Source organism: Equus caballus, chromosome 2 (genome assembly GCF_041296265.1).
Source record: "Equus caballus isolate H_3958 breed thoroughbred chromosome 2, TB-T2T, whole genome shotgun sequence".
Classification (NCBI taxonomy): domain Eukaryota; kingdom Metazoa; phylum Chordata; class Mammalia; order Perissodactyla; family Equidae; genus Equus; species Equus caballus.
In genome coordinates, this window is record NC_091685.1 from 81,556,397 (window position 1) to 81,581,853 (window position 25,457).

The 25,457-nt window shown below is 38.1% G+C and overlaps 2 protein-coding genes across 2 annotated transcripts in view; one reads left to right on the plus strand and one right to left on the minus strand.

The window, feature by feature from the left end:
* The first annotated feature begins 4,676 nt into the window (after positions 1-4,676).
* PPID (peptidylprolyl isomerase D) lies at positions 4,677-18,191 on the plus strand. Its single transcript, XM_001500334.6, has 10 exons — positions 4,677-5,362; positions 6,643-6,783; positions 8,846-8,952; positions 11,258-11,446; positions 12,292-12,414; positions 12,574-12,680; positions 14,865-15,006; positions 16,800-16,886; positions 16,984-17,026; positions 17,806-18,191. The coding sequence occupies exons 1-10, from the start codon at positions 5,278-5,280 to the stop codon at positions 17,892-17,894; spliced, it is 1,113 nt and encodes a 370-aa protein (XP_001500384.1). The 5' UTR covers positions 4,677-5,277; the 3' UTR covers positions 17,895-18,191.
* ETFDH (electron transfer flavoprotein dehydrogenase) overlaps positions 16,888-25,457 on the minus strand; it is a 33,151-nt gene continuing 24,581 nt past the window's right edge. Inside the window, exons 10-13 of the mRNA XM_001500342.7 lie at positions 23,344-23,512; positions 20,691-20,873; positions 20,203-20,424; positions 16,888-18,990 (exon numbers count right to left, since the gene is read on the minus strand). Of these exons, the coding sequence (XP_001500392.1) occupies positions 18,827-18,990; positions 20,203-20,424; positions 20,691-20,873; positions 23,344-23,512 (738 nt within the window). The 3' untranslated portion in view covers positions 16,888-18,826. The remainder of the gene's footprint in view (positions 18,991-20,202; positions 20,425-20,690; positions 20,874-23,343; positions 23,513-25,457) is intronic.

A 25,457-nucleotide genomic window follows, 5' to 3' on the forward strand; every position in this document is an offset into this window, starting at 1 on the left:
TACATCTTCTTTATCCATTTGTCCCTTGATGGGCACATAGGTTGCTTCCAAGTCTTGGCTATTGTGAATAACACTGCAAAAAACATAGGGGTGCATGTATCTTTATGCATTCGTGTTTTCATGTTCTTTGGATAAATACCCAGCAGTGGAATAGCTGGATCCTATGGTAGTTCTATTCTTAATTTTTTGAGGAATCTCCACACTGTTTTCCATGGTGGCTGCACTAGTTTGTACTCCCGCCAGCAGTGTATGAGAGTTCCCTTTTCTCCACATCCTCTCCAATACTTGTTATTTCTTGTCTTGTTAATTTTTTGCTGTCATATCATCTTTCTCTTAAAGCAATGAGCACAGACTGCCTAGCTGCTTGTTTGGGGTGGAGTGATAGGCAAAGAGAAAAGAGAATATTGAGTGGGGGAGGCAATGTATTAATATTATCCCACCACACTTATTAGGAACAGACAGAAATAATAATAATAATAAGGCTCTTAGAGAAAATATTCCTCCTTTCATCCAGATGAAATTTTGTCCTTAGCCCTAAGTCATAGTGCATGGTCTTGGCTCTGTTCCTTGTTAAACACAGGCAAGAAGACTTCAGAACTTAGAAGCCCTGTTTTAAGTCAGCAGACCAACAATGGGACAGGTTGTCTTCTGGAAGAAGGATTTATCTTTTCACTAGGGATCAGTTCTGGAGTGGTTTTGAAAGGTATGATTCTGTTATTCGGGTTGGTTCTAGGAATATGACAGTTTATACAAAGCTGTTACTTTACTGTGAAAACTCTAGACACAGTGAGAGTAACATTTGGATTAGCCTCTTACACCTAGAAACCTGTACAACAGGAAGAATCACGTTATTATTCTGAGAATATAGAGGCAGCCTCAAAGCACCTTTGCAGTTTTAACTTTCATTTTGAAATACGTTAATATTAGTAATTATTATAATATGGTATTAGCTATTTATGATTAATAAAATTTGCTTACACTTATTGAGTACTTACTATGTGCTGGATACTATTGTAGCTAAATAATTCTTCATTTAATCCTTATAAAAACCTTAAGAGATATATATTATTATCCTAATTTACAGATGAGGAAACTGAGGCATAGAGAGGGTAAGTAACTTGTCCAAAGTCACAAGTTAGTATCGATTAGAGACTGAATTTGAGCCCCAGAAGTCTGATGGCAGAGTAGAAGTGCTTAATTATGCGGCCTAGTTAATCATAATGATACTCATCATGATAATGGTTAGAAGGTTATGGCATAAAAGTAACAATTCTTGGAATAATAAGCTAAAGCTTGATTTTAAGCTAGTGGATCAAAATAAAAATTTTAATGTGAATTCATCATTTGATATTTGTGAGACAAAGTGTAAGTTATCAGTCTGCAGCCCAGACATGAGACTGTGTTAGAGAATGGTTTATTTTTTCTCTCTTGTTTATCAAGGGACAGAGAAGTTATGTGCTGAGCTGTCCTAGATCTTCAGGAAACCACAATGAATAAACATCATGGGATTGAAGGATATCAACTCATAAGAAATTAACATTTTATATTAATTTTAATGTGCTGGAATTTGAAAGGATCAGTATGGACAGCTGATACAGAGAATCTTCTCAAATTATACATAAAGATACATGGTAATAATTTCACATAATGAAATTTCTTGTTAACATTCTTTTATGAACGTTCTCAAGGCCATTAGCGTTCTATATAACTCATTCATTCATTAAAAAATATTTATTGAGCACTGTGTGCCAGACACTGTTTGGAAGTAGTGGGGATAGAGTAACGAAAAAAAACAAACCAAACCAAAGATTCTTTCCCTTGTGGAGTTAATTCTAATGGGAGGAGATAGATGAAATAAATAAATGAGTATGTAATAAATTAGAATATTACAAAGTGGTAGTGCTATAGAAAAATAAATCAGTGAGTTGCCAAAGGGACACCTCTGACTTCTCCTCATTGTTCCTTTTCCTTTTTACTTCAGGGATAAAATGGGCTAAGCTACAAAACTGTTTCTCATCCTGAATACTCAGTATGAAGAAAATCTGGACAGAAATAGACACCAAACTATGACTTCTGATCCAAGTACTAAAGCCACTGGTCCAGACCCAGCTGATGTGAAAGCACTACCTGAAAAACTGGCTTGTCAGGGGGAGGTAGAGTGAAGACTTATAGCTAGAAAGCCTCCCAAGTCCTCATGGTTTTTTTGCACATTTTCATTTTTCAAGTACATATGGTTCCCGCTCCTTAGAACATGCTCTTCACCTGCTCCCGCCTTACCCCTCTTACATGCCACATACACTCTGCTGACTGACCTTATTCACGTTTCTAATCTCAGAAAAGACCCCTATGTTCAGTAACCCTGCTGTGTTGAATGTAATTGCATTTTCCCTATTAAAGCACTGATCCCACTGCACTGTAGAGCTTTATTCAATAGTTTTCCCCTCCCATTAGACTGTAAGATTTATATAGCTAAGTATAAGCACTGTATCTTTTTTTTGGTGAGGAAGATTGTCACTGAGCTAACATCTGTGCCAATCTTCCCTTATTTTGTATGTGGGACACTCCCACAGCATGGTTTGATGAGCTGTGTGTAGGTCTGTGCCTGGGGTCTGGGCCTGCGAACCCTGGGCTGCCAAAGCAGAGTGAGCAAACTTAACTCCTATGCCACCAGGCAATCCCAAAAGACTGTGCTTTTTTTCATCATTGTATCATCTGCACTCAGAACAGTGCCTGGAATAGTAGTAAGAGATCACTAAATATTTGTCATATAAATGAATCGACTTTTGCTAAGTATCTATGTAGGCCTGCGTACATATATATACATTTTGGTAAAGACAGAACTTTGTGATTACACAGAAAAATTTAATCAGGGGCTGGCCCTGTGGTCGAGTGGTTAAGTTTGCATGCTCTGCTTCAGTGGCCCAGGGTTTCGCCGGTTTGGATCCTTGGCGCAGACATGGCACTGCTCATCAGGCCATGCTGAGGCGGCATCCCACATGCCACAGCTAGTCGGGTCCACAACTAAAAACACACAACTATGTACAGGGGGGCTTTGGGGAGAAAAAGGAAAAATAAAATCTTTAAAAAAAATTTAATCAGTATGATGTTCTTATTGATTTGCCCTAAAATTTTAGCAGCATCTTTCTTTGCAAAAGGTATGTTGCTATTTTAATTAACAACTACTTTACAAGTTAGTTTTATAATGAGCACCTAGTAAGTAATACACAGAAAAAATTGGACAAGTGATTTTTTTCTTTTAAAAGATCTTTTATTATGGAAAATTTCAAACAGGCATAAGTAAAGGGAATAATAATAATAATCCCCAATGCAGCTATCATCTGCCCTCAAGAATCCAACATGGCCAATTTTGTTTCATCCACGACACCACCCACTCGTCTGACCCTAGCTATGGGTCACCCTAGTGGCCAGGAGTGGGACAGTGATGTGACTCCACTGGTAGGGACCCGTGAGCTTTGTGTGGACGTACTTTTTTTCTCAGAGACCCACTTTATTCAGTTCTGCACATATGGGGACACTGGTACCCACCGACGTGTGTATCACTCTGTGGAGAATAAAGCACTCTATGTACACAGCCAAAAGCTGCACTGCACTGCCTGTGCCCCTGGACCCCGGGTGTGGTTGTCCTCAGCTCCTTGCCCCTCCAAGGTGCCTGGAAGGGACAAGCGAGGACCTGCCCAACATCAACACAAACAAGGAAAAAAACAGGTCTTGGGGGAGCCAATGCTTGGGGCACTGCTCCCTGCTTCCTTCCTCCTAACTTTGGAAACCAACAGTACAGAAAAGCAGTAAGCTGCAAGGTGGTCTCTTCCATGGCTGCGATCCCAGGGCTGCTGCTCAACAAAGAGGGGGCACAGAGTAGGGTGTTTTAAAATGAATCCAGACCCCATAGTATTTCATTGTCACAAGGATTTTAAAAATAATCTTTGCGTAACAATACTTTAGAATTTACAAAGCAAATATATGCACATTATCTCTTCCAATTCTCATACCCCACTCTTCCACTTCTCTGAAAAGGAAGGTTTCGGAATTAAATGACTGTTCTTTGGTCACACTCCTAGTATGTAGTGTATATTGAACTCATTCCTTTTTTTCTTTGTTAACATCAACTTTAATGCTTAGCCCAGTGCATATTAAGGCCACTTCAAGCTGAGAGTAGGAAACTGGTTGCCCTTTAACCATACTCCTAATTTTTACATCTCCTGAGACCAGGCAGCAAGCAGGACACGAGTCTTTAGCCCCCTCCATGGTGGCAGTTCCCATAGCGGATAATCAGCACCGGTCTTCCCTTCCAAAAAGCCAGTGGCTGCAGCTAGGGACACACAGCTCCTGGCTTCAGACACATACTCTATTCGTGCTGCATTCAAATACCATGTCTTTTTACCCAGTGATAAGAAAAAAACAGAAACTTAATCATCTAAAGATACCTTATGCCTTACGGGTAAGGTAAGCAGCAGGCTGAATCCAAATTGCTGGGCCCCAACATAACTGGCGCCCAAGGGATCTACACAGGAACATACCACTTTTCTCCAAAATTAGACTTTCTCAAGAGGTGAGACTATGTTCTCATATAAATAGGTAAAATGTTGACACGAATTCCCTTAAAGGAAAAGTGGACTATAATAAGGCAGTTTCATCAGGAAACTGCGCTCTCTGCTGGACTCTCCGCTTCAGCTGTCCGGAGCATTTAGCCTCACCGCTCTCACTTCTACTGTTAACATGAAGATCAAATTATAATAACATGGCAACAATAATATGCAACTATTGACAGCGACCACCAGGCTGTGTCAGGCATTGTGCTTAAGTGATTGACGTCCTTAATCCTCCAAAGGCCCCTCCGAGGTAAGCATCTTTATTCCCATTTTCAAGACAAGCACACTGAGATTCAGAGAAGTAGTCACACGCCAGTTGGTGGCTGACCTGAGACTGGAATGGGGATGATTGCTTCCAGTGCTCTTCTACACCACGATGGTCGAAAAAGCCATGAAATACAGCGAAAATACAAAGATCCGGGGCCGTAACTTCAGTGAACCACAAAATAGCCAGCGCTTGAAGACGCGAGGAGAAGCGGCCGCGCGTGGAAACCCGCGGGTCTGCGGCGCCGGAAGTCGGGCTGCGGCCCTGGGCCCTGGCGCCGGAAGTGGCTCGCCAGCGCCGCCGCCTGCTCTTCTGGGAGAAAAGCGCTCCCGGGTTTGAGCTGCCGGGCGGCGAGGCCACGAGGTTTTCTGAGCCGGTTTGCAAACGCGTGTGCGAGTCAAGATGTCGCACCCGTCCCCCCAAGCGAAGCCCTCCAACCCCGGTAACCCCCGAGTCTTCTTTGACGTGGACATCGGAGGGGAGCGAGGTGAGCGGAGTCTGGTGCTCGCGGAGTGGCCCGGAGGAGGCTGGGCTTCTCGGGATTCGGGGGACCCTGAGGGTGGGGCGCGGTTCGGCCCATGGGCTGCTCAGTGACGCGGAGGGGGATGGCTGCCCAGACTGGATCGCGGGGACAAGCCCAGACCTCCGGGGCTGGGTCGAGCCCCCGCCCTTGTACCAATGCTGTCGGTCGCGCGGAAGTTTCTGGAAATTTCTGGTACGGGGAATTGTGACGGCCTTTAGGTTTCTCTTTCCTGATTTGGTTGCACCTCTTCGCCACCTTGCACCATCAAGTTGACCTAAAATAAGATAATTTTACGTTTGCAGTAGGACATTCAGAAACCCCCGGGGATATGCGTCTGTTGGGCTGTAGTCATGCCATGTTTTTTGCCATGCGAGCTACATCAGCAATTGCTATGTTAGTTATAAATGAAAGCGGCTTTTGCTTATTGCTTTTTCCTTGTTATTCATTCTTAACTTAGAGGTCAAGTCAGATTGGTGAACATTGTCTCTGTTTTGGCCTTGGGGAAAATGAGCTTGATGTAGCAATGCGGTTACCTAGGTTACAGTCGCAGCTCAGAAGCCGATAAAGTCTTGTGAATTAGCATGTTGCTTTGCAACTGAATTGCTCTTATTCTGTAACGTGTTTGAATGGCTGGCCAGGCAGTGTGTTAGATTGTATACACTACCGGACACATCGGGATTCCGGGACCCCGTGGATGGTTATGGATACACACACACACACATATGTACCTTCAGTTTATTTTGAAACTAGTGCCAGGTTTATTTTTACTTGACTTGAGAATTGTTTAGAATGGGAACTTTTTCAGCTTTTGCTTCAGAGGCAGCTCTAGGCAGGTTCCACAGAGCACAGAGGCTACAGCTATATGTAAAACTCGGGCAACCTGACCACTGAAAGGATATTTAATATTCTTCTATTAGTTCCTTGGTGATTGGAAATGCTGAATACATGTCAAAGAAATTACTCAGAATTTGAAAGCCATTTGTACTTCATGGTTTCCCTTATATGATGCTAATCTGCTGGCTACTGTATTTATGATCCTTTGTAACATGTAGAAAAGTAATTGTTTCAAATTCATTTAGATACGTGATACTTTACCTTAGGTAGACTAAATTTGAATATTAGAAAAATGACAAAAAAGGGAACTTGGTTATCTCAGTCACTATAATTTTACCAACTGTCCTTTTATCATTTGCCTGTTTGGTGGCTTGTTTTGCATACTGACACAGTTTCATTTTTTCTTTTAGTTGGTCGAATTGTCTTAGAATTGTTTGCAGATATTGTACCCAAAACTGCAGAAAATTTTCGTGCATTGTGTACGGGAGAAAAAGGCATTGGACCCACCACTGGGAAACCTCTCCATTTCAAAGGATGCCCTTTCCATCGAAGTATGTGTAAATTTTTTGAATCTGATTAATATAGATAATCAAATCCTGTTCTGTAGGAGTTAGAGAAGAAAACACTAAGCAAGGGATGAAAGTTAAAAATTTGTATTAGTTTCTAAGAGGATGCTTTGACATCTGAGGTGATAGCTCAGTTTCATAAAAGTTGGGCTGTGAAAAGTGGAATTAATTATGGGAAGGTCCTAAGGTATATTTATAGAGAAATGGACCACCCTAGTTTCACCAGTCCTCTAACTCTTCAGTCTAATATGATTAGATTGAGAAAGAAGGCTGTGGCCGGGATAGTTAAGTAGACCTTGGGTAACTTGACTGCCAGGTGACAATAAAGTTATATCTACTACTTGGACAGGATTGTTTGGGAAGATTGCTGCCTATTTAAAGATTCAGAGTCTTGGACACCGTTGTGTGATGTGTGATTAAAAGATGACATGTCATACTACGTATTGCACTTTGTAATCATACCTTTTTTTAGTGATTTGATGGTTCCTTCGATAGACTGCAGGCTCCATGAGTTCAGGAACTATATCTTCTTAGTATTTTGTCTTGAGCATCTAATATAGTTATTAATAGGCACTCAATAAATTTTTTTAGGGAATAAACTAATAATCTAAACTATAATCGTATGAATAGTTAACATTAAAAAAAACTTAAGAAAAAATTAACAAGGGTTGGCATCATGGCCAGGTGGTTGGGTTCACGCACTTCACTTTGGCAGTCCAGGGTTTCGATGGTTTGGATCCTAGGTGTGCACCTACACACCTCTCATCCAGCCATGCTGAGATGGTGTCCCACATCAGAGAACCAGAAGGACCTACAACTAGAATATACAACTATGTACTGGGGGGTTTTGGGGAGAAGAAGAAAAAAAGGAAGATTGGTAACAGATGTTAGCTCAGGTGCAATCTTTAAAAAAAAAGGAAAAAAATTAACATTGATTTCTGAATATTTAAACTATTGATTTACTTTCATGTTTAATAAAATACCAAAATATTCTAATAGTGTATGTGGAAAAGAGTTAGCATAGCAGGCCTGAGCCTGCTCATTAGAAAGATCTGCTTGCAGGGGTGGCCATTAGCTGGAATCTGGGAACGTGGCCCTTGAACCATTCCCTAAATCAGAAGGGTGGTTTACTATGCCCAGACTATTTGTACAAACAGTTTGATTTATGCTGAACACCTGCTTTCCTTTTGGGAGTCTGGAATTTTGGTACATGCTAGGCAGAGTGCCTGTACGATCAGGCCCAATAAAAACCTTGGGTGCCGAGTCTCTAATGGGCTTTCCTGGGCAGAATTATCATAGACATGTTGCTGCTGCTTTGCTGGGAGAAGGGTGTGCTCTGTGACCTTTCATGGGAGGGAGAGAGCATAAGGAAGCCTGCACATGGATTCTTCCAGACTCTGCCTCTTTTTCCTTTATCACCCAGCTGTGTATCCTTATTCTATCACTGTAAGACAATTAAATGTTGAGTCCTGGTATCCTAGGGAATTTCTGAACTTGGGAGTGGTCTTTGGAACCCTTGACACCAAGTGATAATATTTGCTGAAGTACTTCCTAGGGTATAACGAATGTACTGGGAATAATTGACCTTTATTCAATAGACATTATTGAGTAACTAATATGTGCCCAGCCATGCCCATGGTTACAGGATGAAAAACAGAGTGCTCTACATAAGGAGTTAATTGTTAAGAGATGGATCATTATGATAATACATTCATATGTTAGAAAATGGAGGTAGAATCGAGATACTATGGGAGAAAAATTAGGAGATCCAACTTTGGAGTCTCTGACAGTTTTGTAGGCAAGATGCCATTTGAACTAATTGTTTGAGTGTTAGTGGGAGATCAGGCAGTAAAAGTAGTTTGGACTCAGATTGTGAAAAGCCTTTGAAGAGTTTGGCATTGTTGTGGTGACAGGTGGGGAGAGACGGGAGAGTGACATGACTGGACTCATGTTTTAGGAAGTTGTCTTTCTTATTACGTATTGATAAGTTAACATTGCTGAAGTCATCCATATCTTAGTTTTTAATAGCTATTTTCCTGTTTTTTAGTTATTAAGAAATTTATGATTCAGGGTGGAGACTTCTCAAATCAGAATGGGACAGGTGGAGAAAGTATTTATGGTGAAAAATTTGAAGATGAAAATTTCTATTACAAGGTAAAGTAGACCAAAATGCATGCTTATTGCTGATTAAAAAAGGTTGTTATATGCCTGGGATACTTGTTGGATTAAAACACCAGTAAATGTCTCAAGTTTGCTTAGATTCTCCTTTGCTTTTAGAAGGTATCATATTTGTAAATATGCATCTTTAATATGGAAAAATTTCAGTAAGGATTTTATTTGGCAAAAATATGATAATTATTTCAGTGTGATCCAGGTTTACATGCTTTAGGAAAGCCAATGAGTTTTTAAGTGCAGTCACCATGTGGCAAATTGTTTCCAGGAAAAGTGTTCTCATCAGAAATTTGGTAACTTGTGAATCTTTATACTTGAATTTGGAGAACAACAAAACCATCACTAATATGCAGGATGTCAGGGCATTTGCAAACTAGTAGATATAGTTAATGTTCAGGCTCCTGAAGGACATTAGTAGCCTGTGCCTTTGTACCTTCGTTCTCCCAAGATGTAATTGGGTTATATTGCATCATTCAAGTTACATGTCAAATGGACATGTAAGGACAAAAGTAAAGTGATAATCTTTGGAAATGAGGAATATGAGCAAAGTAATTAGGATAATTTGAAAGGAAAATATTATCAGTCTTTTAAACAGCATTTATTGATTACAAGTATATATTTAGTACTGTCACTGGCACCAAAGGGTTTTTAAAAATGAAAAGCTTTCTTGACAAGGAATTTATGATCTTACCTGGGAAGAGAAGATTAAAACACATGGGACAAGTGAAGAAGAAGAGTATTCAAATAACTGCTAAATTGATTGATAATTTCTGTATATACTATAGCAGAAAGGTTTGCTTTATATGGTTCAGATTATTGGGGAAGACATTGAGGAAGAATGCATACTTAAGCTGGGCACACTGGGCCTCACAAGGTGGCTGAGATTTGGTTAGACAGGAACTAAATTACAAATGCCGTTTTGAAGGAGGAATGTGAATGAGGAAAGACAAAGGCAGTAGGAGGCTGAGGAAATAAAGTTAATATTCTATTTAATATTGTGGGAAAAGCAGCAAACTTTTAGAAAGGAAAAAGGGAAGCTACCAGAAGGATTGAAAATTAACATTATGTGATGATCCCATTGATCAAAAGAAAGGACACATAGTTCTTGCCTTCTACAAACTTGGTGGCCTTGAAAGCTGAATTAGACTTAGATTGGAGGGGTAAAAGGCATTTTAAGTGGGAAGACTAACATAGAGTTAGAATGCATGTCTCAGGGAGGAGTAAATTTAGAAAGCCTGAGGATAAAGTGGAAAGATGAAGAAATTGGATTTCACAGAACCTTTGAACAGGTTGATGCCAACATCAAAATTTGATTTCACGATGTATGCAGTGCTTTCTCTGGACATTCTCTGAAGAATTGATTTACTTGAGATGAAAGCCATAATATTTGGATTCTTTTGAGATTAGGAAAGTATCTAACTGAATGGCCTGTCTAAATTAAATACCCAGTCACTGTTTCCAGTTATCAGTATGTAAAGGAAGAATCATAATGTAGGCCCATAAAAATGGGAAGACTGTTCAGGTCTTCTCAGAAAAAAGAGCATCCATTATAAAAAAGGGCAAAGTATAATTACTAGCTGGTTAAGATTCGGTGCTTTCACCCCTATGGCTGCATTTGTTTCCTGGGCAGGGAGCCACGCTGCCCATCTGTGGGCCGTCATGCTGTGGTGGCTGTCTGTTGCTGTGATGCTGAAAGCTGTGCCACTGGTATTTAAGTACCAGCAGGGTCATCCATGGTGGACAGGTTTCAGCGAGCTTCCAGATTAAGACAAACTAACAAGAAGGACCTGGCTGCTCACTTTCAAAAAAATTGGCCATGAAAACCGTCTGAATAGCAGCAGAGCATTGTCTGATACAGCGCTGGCAGATAAGATGGTGCAGAAAGACTGGGCAGGGTTCCACTCTGCTCTACACAGGGTCACTAGGAGTTGGAATCAACTTGACGGCACTAACAACATTAATTACTACATTTCCTTAATGCAGCATCTTCACCTTAAATATGAACTATGAGCATTTTCTCAATATGGTCAATTTAGAAATAACACCACCGCTCTGCTGTTTTTGTTATTTTATTTGGTTTCATAAGCTTTTCTTAAAGTCTAAAAGTGATTAAGTACCTCACGTTTTGTGAATTAAAGGCTGCAGTTTATACAAAGTAAAATTACACTACATTGTTTGACCTAAATGGTATTGCAGTCCACCCTAGTTTTATGTGAATGGTCAGTAAAAGAACAGTTCAGACCAGTACCTGTAACCTTGGTTGTCTTAATAATTTTTATTTCTACAGCATGATCAGGAGGGTTTATTGAGCATGGCAAATGCAGGCCGCAATACAAATGGTTCTCAGTTCTTTATCACAACGGTTCCAACTCCTCATTTGGATGGGAAACATGTGGTGTTTGGCCAAGTAATTAAAGGAATGGGTGTGGCAAGGATACTGGAAAATGTAGAAGTGAAAGGTGAAAAACCTGCCAAAGTAAGTAAAAAGTTATACTGAAATGCACTTTTTGTCTTATTATCTTTAATACACTTAAAGAAATGTAAGTAAAAAGATCATATTATTATCTGGAAAACGTTAGGATAATTTTTTTCTACCACTTTTTCTTTGAAACTGTTTTCCGCAATGGGGAAGATTAGGGCAATTTAAAAGGAGATATTTATTATCTCAACTTCATTCTTGGTGATTTTTGGTAAGTTGCTTAAATCTTCCTGTACCTGCAAAACTGAGTCAGTATGTACATGGTAGAAAGAGGACAGAAAACCAAGAATCCTGTCCAGACTCTGCCATTTAACTGGTGGTTTGGCCTTGATCTTGTTATTTAATTTTTCTTGGCCTGTTTCCTCATCCATATATAAATTGCTTAAGAGTTTAGGCCAGATTATATAACTAAAGATCCTTGTGTTAAATGTCTGTGAATCAGAATGACTGTACTACTCCTCAGCCTAATCGGCAGGGTTGTGAGTGGGACTGGAACTCAAATACCTGCGGGAGGTAGGCTGTCACTCAGCGTAGGAAGGACAGTAGTAAATCGACAGCACATGTCCCACCTAAAGAAAATTATATAGAGAATGATGCAGTTTTCACTTTACTCTCTGCCCATTGAGCTGCTGAGTAGCAATAATATACTTTTGTAAAATAGTGACATTGTATTATTTGGAATGTATATAAAGGGCATTATTGTCATTAGAGCAGATAGCTGAGGCTCCTAATATCAGTCTGTCAGTTTAGAAGTGACTTGGCAGCTGAATTTTAAACCTAGACTTTTTTTTTAATCTCTCAACATGGTAGTGCACTTCTACAGTTTGGGATTATTTTTACAGTTGTGCGTTATTGCAGAATGCGGAGAATTAAAGGAAGGGGATGATTGGGGAATATTCCCAAAAGATGGTTCTGGTGACAGTCATCCAGATTTCCCTGAGGATGCAGATATAGACTTAAAAGATGTGAGTACTTTCAGATTAATCAAACTTTAATTACTTAAATTACTAAAAATAATTAATACTGAATTTTGAGCTTCTTATGTCTGTCTTAATGCTAGAACTTAGCACTAAAGTATATTACTTACTAAAATTCAACGTATTTGTATTCTTTCTTTTATACAGATAGATAAAATTTTATTAATAACAGAAGACTTAAAAAACATTGGAAATACTTTTTTCAAATCCCAGAACTGGGAGATGGCCATTAAAAAATACACAAAAGTTTTAAGGTAATAAAATATTTTTAGTAAATTACTTTTAAGAACTTACAAATTGAATTATAAAGTGAAATTCAGAGTTGTTTATTCTATTTTTTGCAAATTACTTGCAGAGTAACCAGGTGTATTGAAATAGTTGCATTTCTTTAGTTGCTTCCACCTTTTTATTTTGAAAAATTTCAAAATACAGAAAAGTTGAAAGAATAGTAAATGAACACTCATGTACTTTTACCTGCATTCACCTATTTTTAACATTTGTTATATTTGTTTTTGCAGAATTGTCTTGAAAGGAAGTTGCAGATACCTTGACACTTTACCCCTAGATATTTTAGCAAGTATTTCCTAAGAAACAAGGACATACTTCTGGATAACTTCAGTACCATTAAAATACTCCCAGGGGGCTGGCCTGGTGGTGTAGTGGTTAAGTTTGTACACTCCGCTTCAGCGGCCCAGGGTTTGCAGGTTTGGATCCTGGGTGCAGACCTACACACCAATCATCAATGCTATGGTGGCGTCCCAGATATAAAATAGAAGAAGATTGACACAGTCTTCCTCAAGCAAAAAGAGGGAGATTGGCAACAGATGTTAGCTCAGGGCCGATCTTCCTCACCAAAATAAATAAATAAAATACTCCCAAAATAACATTGATACAATATTATCTAATATGTAATCTATAATTGAATTTCGCCAGTTGTTTCAATTTTTTGCTTTAGAGTCCAAACCAAGATCATGCATGGTATCATTTGGTTTTATGTCTCTAGTCTCTAATTTTTAACAGTCCCTACTCTATGTTTTTTATAGTCACTTGCATTTTGTGGAGTCTAAATCAGGTATATAGAATACCATCTGTATTTGTTTGATTGCTTTCTTAAGATTAGTTTGAGATTAAATATTTTGGCAAGAGGACCTAGGTAGGTGATCTTTTATATTTCCTACAATATCATATCCTGAAGGCACATGTCACTTTGGCCTGTTTTGAGTTTTGGCACTCGGTAAAGTGGTGTCAGCCAGATGTCTCTGTTGTCAAAGCACCTTTTCCCCTTTGTAAATAATTAAGAAGTACTCTGTGAGATGATACTGTGAGATTATGCGAATATCCAGTTTCTAACCTTACACTCAGTGGTTTCAGCATCATTGAAGACCCTTGCCTGAATTAGTTATTACATTGATGGTTACAGAACTGTGGTTTTCTAATTTTATCACTCATTCTGCAGTTACTAGCAGGCATTCTTGTTTGAAAGAGCCTCCCCACACTCCTTTCCTCTTTTACTATCATTATAGACCTGTGCATTTTTTTCAGTTTAACCTATTATACCGTTACCATCATTCTTTTTGATACTCAAAGGGTTCCAGATTTGTCCAGTAGAAGCCCCCTTATATCCTTTTGACATATTCCTATTATCTGTGAGCACTTGCTTTCTGGCACAAGATGTTCCAGGCTCATCTTATACTTCACCTTGTTTCCAGATCTGGTATCAGCAACTTCACTAAGGAGTCTTGATTCTTTTCAGTGAGGATAGACTTTAGAAACCAAATTCTGGGTGCCAAATGTGCTCATTGTTTCTGGGACCTTTTCAATGCACAGAGCCAGAAACTACAGTCTTGCGTCAATTAAAACGGGGATACGTTCTGAGAAATGCATCGTTAGCTGATTTCGTCAATTGAGTGAACATCATAGAGTATACTTACGCAAACCTAGATAGTATAATCTACTACACATCTAGGCTATATGGTGCTTATCTTAATGGGACCGGTGTTGTATATGCGGTCCATCACTGACCAAAACTTTGTTATGCGGCACATGACTGACTATTAAAACACAATTCAAAACGAGCGCTACAGGGCTCTTCACCTGTGCCCTCTTCCCACGATGAGAACCCTGGTTTCAGACATAGTTACACTGGAAAGTACATAATGGGGACCTGAGTTTAAAGATAGAAAAGTGTTAATAGTGCATAATTATCTTTAAATTTGGGATTATTCTTAAATTGGCCTCTTTGAACACTTTGGGGGAAAAATAAATCTTCCAAAGAAAAATAAGTATTTAATAAAAAGATTGTGTCCATTAAGAATATTAATATTAGCATTTGATGAGCTTTTTGTACCAGAAATGACATAACACTTTTTGACAAAGTTGAAGAAGTAGAGTCTTGTTTATGTTGCATTCCATATTACTTTTATTAATGTGTTCTCCAGATATGTAGAATGTTCAAAGGCTGTTATTGAGAAAGCAGATGGATCCAGGCTGCAACCAGTAGCTTTAAGCTGTGTATTGAACATTGGTGCTTGTAAACTGAAGATGTCAAATTGGCAGGGAGCTATCGACAGTTGTTTGGAGGTGAGTCTGTTTGATGTTGAACTTTCTAAAGGAGTTGGGTTATGATTTATCAACTTGAACAAAATGTATATATTATATGCATTAATATATCTTATGACATAGGACCTAACAAGACTAGATGAAACATAATTTAAGTCATCTTATTTCTCTATTTACAACATTTTGTCACTTATTATCTATGAAGATACTTTTTCTTTTTTCCTCCAAGCACATATATCAGCTCATTTATTCATTTAACATATTGAGCATCTGTTATGTGCTAGGCATTGGAAGACAAAGCCAGGACTGATTAAGAATGTGGGTTGTGGAGTCAGACATGTTTTTTAATTAGACTTCTGTCACTTACTAGCTTTGTGATCTTGGGCAAGTTCCTAATTTTAGAGTCTTAATTTGTTTCTATGTTAAATGGAAATACTACTACTTGCCTCATCGGGTTATTATAGGGATTATATAACATCTGTAAAGCATTTAACCCAGTGTTGGGCACATGTTAAACACCCAATAGAGACTAGGTATTTTAATTAAAAGACAGACTCATGCCTTCAAGGAACTTTTTATTTGGTGGAAGAGGGAGTCAATTTTAATTTAGGGTCACCAGGACTTATATAGGGAGATTGGGTACTGTTGGAACATACGGAAAGGTCACCTGTCTTTATGGGGGCATCCAGGAATACTCACTGATAAAGCTAGAATACTCACTGATAAACCTTCCTCAGATAGAGCAATTATCACTCTCGTGCTATTGTATAGTTTGAAAAAATTTCCAAATTAAACAATATATTTTAGACCACCCCCAGTAATTTTTATGGGTATTGCTTAGTAAGCTATGTGCATGGATCAGCTAGCCCAGAGCAAGTAGAAATAAAATGAGGTCCTAATTTGGTAGGGTAGGTGGAATAAGGGATGTGAATATATTTAGAAGGGAGCATACAACAGAGGGAAAATGTTATCAAAGGAGAAGATTGGTCTTCACTCTAGATCTCTTTTTGCCCTTTGTGAGCCAGACAGTATACCCTTTTCAGTAAAATCTGAGTATTGATCTTTAAAACATGTTAACAAAATATATTATTTTTAGAATGTTTGTTTCCGAACAGAGACCTGTTAAAAGTTACTCAGGCTCCTTAAAAAAACTCTTAGATTTCAAGTAAGAGTGTATACTAATTTTTATTCAAAATGTTTATCATCAGTTAGGACCCAGTCAGGAGATAGAAACCACACAGTAATTTCAACACAGTTTACTATAAAAGAATATCTAAGATTGGATTGGAATAATGAGGGATTGGCTGGTAAGAGAAGTCTAAAGAATATGGGAATAGCAGATATATAAAATACAGGGGCAGCTGCTCCCTCTAGGCTGACATGGAACCCCAAGGGAAGAGGCACCTCTCCCGGCCCCTGGACTGAGATCCAGGCCTCATTGGAGAAGGCGTGGCTGTGACTCACTGGGTGGTAGAGAAGTTCATTGGGTACCATCCTTGTGGGATTCACTGGAGTGCCTGGGGAAGTTGCCTGCTGGGAGATGCTTTGTGCTGTTGACCAGGCTCACTGCAGGAGCCTGATGAGAGGAGCACACTGGAACCTGGAAGAGACATCTTTCTCTTCTATATCCATTTAGTGCCCTCTACTGACAAAACATTGTGCTGGCTGGCAGAGGAGAGATTTTACAGGGTCCAGCTCCATTATCACAGTGGTGAAGAGTTGATTTGGAGCTGACAGGCAATATGTTGAGATCTAGCATATATATTTAATACTTAATATTTAGATAAAAATACTAATTTTGTAACTTTTTGTAGGCTCTTAAAATAGACCCATCAAATACCAAAGCACTGTACCGTAGAGCTCAAGGATGGCAAGGATTAAAAGAATACGATCAAGCATTGGTAAAATTTTGTTTTAAATTTTAATTTTTTTAAATGGACAACTACCTTCATAAATCATACATCTAATATTTCATTAAATATTTTTTTACAATTAAAGGCTGATCTTAAGAAAGCTCAGGAGATAGCACCAGAAGATAAAGGTAAGTTGGCAGTTTTTGAGGTGAAAGTTCATTTTGTCCTTTAAGAATTTATTCTTATGAATCATTGTACCCTACTGATTAACAGATGTTACAGAATGCCTGTTATTGGGCCAGGCACTGATCATACTACAGTGAACAAGATAGTCAAGGTCCCTGCCCTCAAAGAGCTTACATTCTAGTCCTTCTCCAGAATACTAATTTTCACATAACTGAATACTATTTGTTCTGTTGTATCACTTGAGATCTGGTTCTTATTACCATAATTCTAGTTGAAAGCACAGCACTAAAAGATACAGTATTTATGGTGAATTTAATATTTGGGACCATTCTTTAAGATGAATCTGGCCATAACCTAAGTATTCTAGCTACTGTGTAAGGAAAGCTTTGGAAAGCTGTGACAAAAATAAGTTTGTTTTTCAAATAAACCAACTACGAGTAGTGATACTAGATCTAGATATTAAAATATATTTTTGCTCTCTTATTGCTGGTCAAACAAGGGAGGCACTTAACTGCCCTTTCTGATGGAAGAGGGAAAAGGCAAATCTGTTTAATTCAATTAGAGTTCTCTGAATTGACAGTCTTCTAAAATTATGCTTCATGATTTTTGTGTTTGTGCAGTTGTTTTCTCAGTTAAGTTTTCTGTTAATAGGGCTGAGTTACTCTCTGGAGAAGAAAAGTTTTATCAAGGGGTAGAGAACTATCATACTTAGACATTTGTTGGTCAACCTAATTTTTTGGATGTTTTGAGAAATAACTCATATTACATATTTATTTTGCAGCTATCCAGGCAGAATTGCTGAAAGTCAAACAAAAGATAAAGGCACAGAAAGATAAAGAGAAGGCAGCATATGCAAAAATGTTTGCTTAGTAAGGATTCAGCTTTGCTTAAATATTATGCATTGATTGTATAAAGGCAATAAGAAAATGTAAGGGTTTTGTCTATTATATAAACGATCCCTAATGTGTTTCCTTTGCTACTTCAGTTCCCTGTTGTTTACATCTTAGGAATACTGATATGGGTTCACTCTTATTAAACAGTGTTACAAAATACAGTGAAGTTGATTTTTTTTAAATGGCTGTCTGTATTATTCACAAAGAAGAATGGTGTCCAACCTATTTTTAAACTCCTAAAGACATCTTGTTGAATAAACAGATGAAAGCATAAGTTTGTGTTGTTTCCCTCAACTCTTTGATGTATTTTTCTGTTTTTGGTTTGTGCTGGTGTTGTGTACCTACAGATATTACAGATACACATGTTCTGGGGTCGGCAAACTTTTTCTAAAAGGCTAGAGAGTAAATACGTTGGGCTTTGTGGACCATTATAATCTGTCATAACTACTCAGTTCTGCACTTGTAGCTCAGAGGTAGCCACAGACAATATGTAAACCAACAGGCATTGCTGTGTTCCAATAAATAATAAGTGGTGGGCTGGATGCCAACCTCTGGTTTAGAATATACATTTATTTTTATACTTAAAGTGTTGAATTTGATGAGCCAACATATACAATTAAGGCCCAAAAGTGCATTTTGCTCTTCATACTAAATGTCTGAAGAATTGAAGAGGGAAATATATGCTACATCACATATAAAGTTTTAAGAGAAATATTCATAAGTTTTTATGGGACAGTTTTAGGTATAGTATAAAATTTTTATTTCACTGATTATTTTATTAACATTCTGATCAATAATGTGCTGTAAGATATTTTGACACTTGTTAACTTCTAAATTTTAAAGTGAGCTTACCATACATTTTAAAGAAACTGGCTATCAAATGTGCCTGCAGATGAAATCAGTTGCAGTTTACATTCCATTGTAAGCAGGTCCTCCACCACCTTCGGGTACCACCCAGTTAATATTCTGGCTTGGATCTTTAATATCACATGTTTTACAATGCACACAGTTCTGAGCATTTATCTGTAACCGAAATCCATCACCTTGTTCCAAAGGTACAAATTCATAAACTCCTGTAAGGAAAGATATACAATATTGTGAAGCACCTAACTTTTTAAATTCAAAAGAATAACTGAAGTTCTGGAAACAGTAGCTACAGAAATCCTGAAGGTTTGTTTTCTGAATGTTTACCCATAAAGAATATTATGAAGGTTTTAGTGTGTGCTATTGCTGTTAGTATAAATTAAATACAGATAAAAGCAGAAGGTATAGCACTATTTGGCTGAGTTAGTCTTACTAACAAGGGAACTCAACATTTAGCAGTCTGAGTTCCAGTTTTATATGCAGATGTGTATTATAGCTGAACACACAAATTAGATCCAGTCCTTACCCTCGGGAGTTTGTAACCTACTGTGATGACAGAAACGATTAAAAAAAGTCAAAGACAGTCAAGTCCCTGCTGTCCAAGAGCTTACGTTCTCGTCCTTCTCCAGAATGTACTAATTTTCACATTTCTGAATATTATTCTACCATATCATTTGAGACCTGGTTCTTATTCTGATTCTAGTTGAAAGCTTAGCATCACAAGATACAGTATTCATGATGAATTTAAAGTTTTGGACCATTTCCTTGAGCTAACCGTGGCTATAGCCTAGTATTTTAGTATATATACATACATACCATATATTTATATCTGTGTGTGTTTATATATATGAGCAGCCATGACAGAAATGAATTTTTAAAGTCATGTAAACATTGAAAGGTATTCTTTGGTGTTTCATAATCCTTAGCTTGGTCCAAGGGTAGACAGAAAGGCTTTTTTTGAGAAATGTCATCTGAACTAGGCTTAACAAAAATTCTCTATTTTAACATTGCTAAAGAACTATAAAAATAATCAGTTTGTAGGGGGGCTGGCCCTGTGGCCGAGTGGTTAAGTTCGCATGCTCCACTGCGGCGGCCCAGAGTTTCGCCAGTTCGAATCCTGGGTACGGACGTGGCACTACTCATCAGGCCATGCTGAGGTGGCATCCCACATGCCACAACTAGGAGGACCCACAACTAAAAATCCACAACTATGTACTAGGGGGCTTTGGGAGAAAAAGGAAAAATAAAATCTTTAAAAAAAAAAATAATGAGTTTCTAAAGGAAGCTGGATATGAGTCATTTAAAATTTATAAGCAAGGGACGGAGATATAGAAATGCCTTAAAATAATGGAAGCATATTTCTAACATGTTTAAAACAAGTATTTGTTATTTTAAGAATCGATGGAAATCACATTACTGACCTGCAGGGCAGAATCGCTGCTCGGGCCCATCATATATTGACAGATTTCTGTTTACAGGTATACTGTCATCCTTTAAGGTTAAATGTGCTGGCTGGTCATGTTCATGATTAGTACCACTCAGAGCCACAGATGACAAAAGGTCAAAGCTGATCTGTCCATCGGGTTTTGGATACTCAATAGGTGTGCAATCCTTGGCTGGTTTAAGCTGATCAGAGTCAGACCCTTCAAAAGTTTTGAAGATTCTTAATTAAAATATAATACTAGCTTTAGTTTCTTAAACATTTTTCTAAAAACTTAGAAATATACCAAAGAAATAAGACCTGAGCCCTCTTAAAATAACAATATGCTGCTCTCTTAAAGATACTGAATTTATCATTTCTCTAATAAAGTTTAAAACAAAAAAGTTCGCTTTCTCCACAAATTAATGAATTCCATTCATGAATTTTTAATGATTATAACATTCATATTATCAAATGTGTTTGGATTACCTTTATGTTTTAGAGTCCATGGCTCCATTCCTCTAAATATCCAGTAAAAAATTCCAGTGTAAATCATCCCTCCATACACACCCAGTATCCCATGGCAGGATGGCCTTATATTTCTAACAGTGTACAGCTCTTTCCACACCCAGGATTTCTTCAAATTGTCCTCATACTCAGTTACATGGAGTCCTTTTATTAAAAACATGAGATGTTAAGTATGAAATTGCCTCAAGGAGTATAAAATACTTTATCATCAAGGTATTTTGCTCCTGAAATATCTGATGAGTGAATCTTAGGTAATTTTAAAAAAACAAGTGGTCATATAAGACCACACTGAAGAATCTTTCATGAATAAATGTTGGCATCTTCCAAAAAGATAACCACTTGATATATGTTGTTAACAGGCAATAAGGCATTTGATTTCTTATACTGGTAGCACGGAAAATTAGTTTCAAAATTCAGTGAACCTGAAAGGGAAGTTTAAGATAAAAAGTTGATGCTATCTATAAAAGTGAAAATTTTTATAATTGATCAATGAAACACTTTATCTGTTCGAGTTGAGTTGTGTCCCCCTAAAAAGATGTTTCGAAGCCCTAATCCCCAGTATCTCAGAATGGTTCAGAATAAGGTCACTGGAGATGTAATTAGTCAAGATGAGTTCATACTGGAGTAGACTGGGTCCTTAATCTAATGACTGGTGTCCCTATGAGACAGAAAACAACCAGGTGAAGACGGAGGCAGAGATTGGAGTTATTCTGCTACAAGCCAAGGGAATGCCTGGGTCTATCAGAAGCTGGGAGAGGCAAGAAAGGATGCACCCCTAGAGACTTCAGAGAGAGTATGGTCCTGCCAACACCTTGACTTTGAACTGCTAGCCTGCAGAAGTGAGAGGAAATTTCTGTGGTACTTTGTTGTGGCAGCCTAGGGAATTATAACAAGACCTAAAACTTGGTGCATGCATTTAATATTTAATGGGACAACTTGGTTCTTCTTAACTTTCGTGAATGCCACACTGACTACTATTTCCGGTCATTGTTTCCTGTTCTGGCTCCACTTCCCTTTCCTGCAGTCTTTAACCCTCAATCTAGTCTTTGGTGATCTACTAGCTCCAGTGTTATTTGTGTGGTACTGTGTGTACAAGATACAGTGAAAGTATGGCTGGTGGTCCAACAAGGAAAGATGCTTGGCAAGAAAATTTGAAAAAACGTTCTGCCACTCAACTATTATACACCATCTTGCCCATTCTGTCCTCCCTGAAGTATCCTTTTGCCTTTTCTATGTTCTACCTTATCTTCCTCTCTTATACCCTATGCCTCCATTTCTACAACAACATTTGAAGGCATCATCAGGTTGCATACTTCTAACTGGAGGAACATTTGTTATCTGGGATTCCAAGGAACAAGGCTTATTTATCAAATATCTACTGAGTTACTATAACGTGCCAAGTGTTTGGGATTTGTAGTGAACCTAAAGTCCCTGCTGTCGTGGAGTTTTCTATCCAAGAAACAAGAAACAAAGACAAAGTTGATAAGTAAATTATACAGTGTGCCAAAATGTGGAATATACTATGGAAAAAAAAAGTGCGTGGGTGGGAGATGTCGGTTAGGAGTGCTCTGTGTGTGCGTGTTGCAAAATAACTGATATGGTCAAGGGAAGACCACTGTGAGGAAGTGATAGTTAAGCAAAGGTGAAGGGAGCAAAGGAGTCGGGCATGAGCAAGGACCATGAGATGGGAGCATGCCTGGCACGTTCCAGAAGCAGTGAAGCAGCCAGTGTGGCTAAAATAGAGAGTAAAAAGAGATGAAGTGGAGGGGTGAGGGAACTTTGGCTTTCGAGAGTCACTAGAGGGTCTTTGTAGATTAAGGGTTTACTGAGGTGTAGTGCTAGCTGTCCCTCTCCAGGAGAAGGGTCAGATATATGCCTGTGCTTGCAAAGCCTGCTAAGGAACAGGTGCTGCTGGATTCTGCGTTCTGCAAAGCTAGTCTGTTTTCAGGCTGAAGATACTACAGTACTAGTGAGGTATCTTAGCATGTATGTTACATGTATGCAACATACATGCAGCACTGTCAAACTTGAAATCATTTCTAAGTAGGTGGGACACCAGTGGTATTCTACTTTTGATGTGAATAAAACAGAACATTGCTATAAAAATCTATTATTGACAGTAGGGTCATGTAGTTTTCTTTGCACAGCACACATCTTAATGCTTTGTGTAAAGGGACAGATACACTCTCTTGCTCTTTTTTTTTTTTTTTTTTTTTTTTGGTGAGGAAGATTGGCCCTGAGCTAACATCCGTTGCCAATCCTCCTCATTTTGCTTGAGGAAGATTGATGCTGAGCTAACATCTGTGCCAATCTTCCTCTGTTTTATGTGGGACGCTGCCACAGTGCAGCTTGACTAGCAGGGCTAGGTCTGTGTCTGGGATCAACCTGTGAACCTTGGGCTGCTGAAGGGGAGCATGTGAACTTAACCACTCCACCACCAGGCCAGCTCCAATATATATCTTTTAATGTCAGTTGAAATATACATAAAAAAGACCTGAAGATTTTTAATTGTATTTATTATCACCCTCTATCTATATACTGAGTATGTGCTTCTTTTTTTAATGTTTCAAGAATAACCTGACAATTTTCTATACTTTAAATAGGAAGTTCTTACCTGTTGTCTTTGATTGGAGGTTTTCACTAGTTAGTTGATTGAAAATAGATTCTGCTGCCAAAATTCCACTTTTCATTGCTGTGTGGGTACCTTTGATCTTGGGAACATTCATGAAACCAGGGCTACAACCAATTAGTAAACCGCCAGGAAAGGTGAGTTTTGGTATAGACTGAAGAAAAAAACATTCAGAGTGCATTTGTTAGCTCAAATTAAACAAGCAAAACTAAATACTCCAAATTATAGCTTCTTAAAAATCTTCTAAAGCTACAGAGGAAAATTGAAAAAAACAAAACATGAATATGGTAAGGAAAAACCAGATCAAGGTCAGTTTTTCTCCCCCTCCCCTAAGAATGAGGATTAGGACTATTACTATTTTTTATTAAGACTTTTCTTCTCCCTCCCCATAACTGACCTACAAGAGACAGATTTAAGACCGGAGTGTTAACATATTTAAATAAAATTTATTTATACATATCCATTTATAGTTAAAAATATTCTCTAAACCTGAACAACTATTATCTGAATTGTGATCTGCTTTTACATGCATTCTGGGTAACACAGGATTTACAAAGGATGTTCTCTCAATTCTATACACTTTTTATTTTACTTGGACATCTAGGGATGGAAACCTAGGTTCTAATCATGGCATCACTACAATTAGCTATTACCTTAAATAATATATTTTAATTAACTTAAGAATAAGTTGAATTTCCAAGATAAACTTTAAGACAGTTGTATGGGCCTCAGCATACATTTCTGCTGAAAAACGTGATAAAGGGTGGTGATATTTTTCAGTTTAGCCAATAAAAGCCTATATATACCCCACAAGGTAGCAGCTGAACTATATAGATTGTTTGCATGGGAAAATGTACTCTATTCTATATTTTTTGAAAAGGAAAGAAGAGAAAGCCAGTGCAGAGTTGTTCTTTCCTCCTTCTGTATTTTTTCTTCTTTAAGTGCTTCCTAAAGTATGTCATGGGCCTTTGCTGAGAAAGTGGGGGGTGGTATGAGTTTGGCTGATGGTTCTGAGAGGGCCTCTGAGAAGAGCGGGTTAACAGGGAAACTACAGCTATCAGCTGTGAGAGACGTGATCTGGTGTGTTTTTAAGTTCCAGGAGGATCTTTGTGTGGGATGTGATACTGGCAGCTGGGCGTCTTGTTAAGGAACTTGGAACCAAGGAAAAGTTGCACTGAGAAATGTTGTACTCTGGGACATTCATTAAACTAGGGCTACAAATAACTGGAAACTCATTAGGAAAGGTGAGTTTTGGTATAGACTGAAGAGAGAAACAAAGTCATGTAGTATTTGTTAGCTCAAAAAAAAGAAAATGGAAATGTTCAAAATTATTGCCTCTTAAGGTCGTCAAAAACTTACTGGAAATAAATTTCCAAATCTTTGACTAATTAAATCAGAAAATTTAGGTAAAAAGTGTGTGTGTGTGGTTATCTCTTCCTGCCAATCTGCAAATCCTGAGATGCTGAAGCACACAAAGCAGATGTTTCAAAATACAAATCTGTGTGTACTACTGAGTATACTGAAACCTTTGTGTTAGAAATTAAAAAGAGCAGAATTAGACTGACAGCAGGTATTACGAACATTAAGCCCATTAAGGAGTTTAATGGGCTTGAACATAGTTGTGCAATGCAACAAATTTTTGTTGCAAATGAATTACTACTCTAGAAACAAAAACAACCTCATGAGAAGTAATCCCATCACAACAGAATTTAGGGACAGTGTTATTTTAAGGTTCCAGTGACTATGTTTATAATTTAGCTATAATTTTACTTGACTTTATGAATTACTGTTATAGTAATAAAGCATTTAGAACTTCACTTTAAAGGTTAAGTCAGTTACCCCCCTCAATTTTTCTATTATCGGTTCTTTTTACCATAGATTTTATTTAAAAAAAAGATAACCAATTTCTAAAATAGTTCTAGATCCCTAGAATATTAGAGACAGAAGGGACCACCTTTATTTTACAGATGATCCCTTACGGCAAGAGAAGTTGAGTAACTTGCTGCAAATCATTTGGGAGAAGGTTTAGAGCTCATTTTTAGATCTTCCTACCTGTCTGATACTATTTCCATAACAGTACCAACAGCTTTTATCATAGT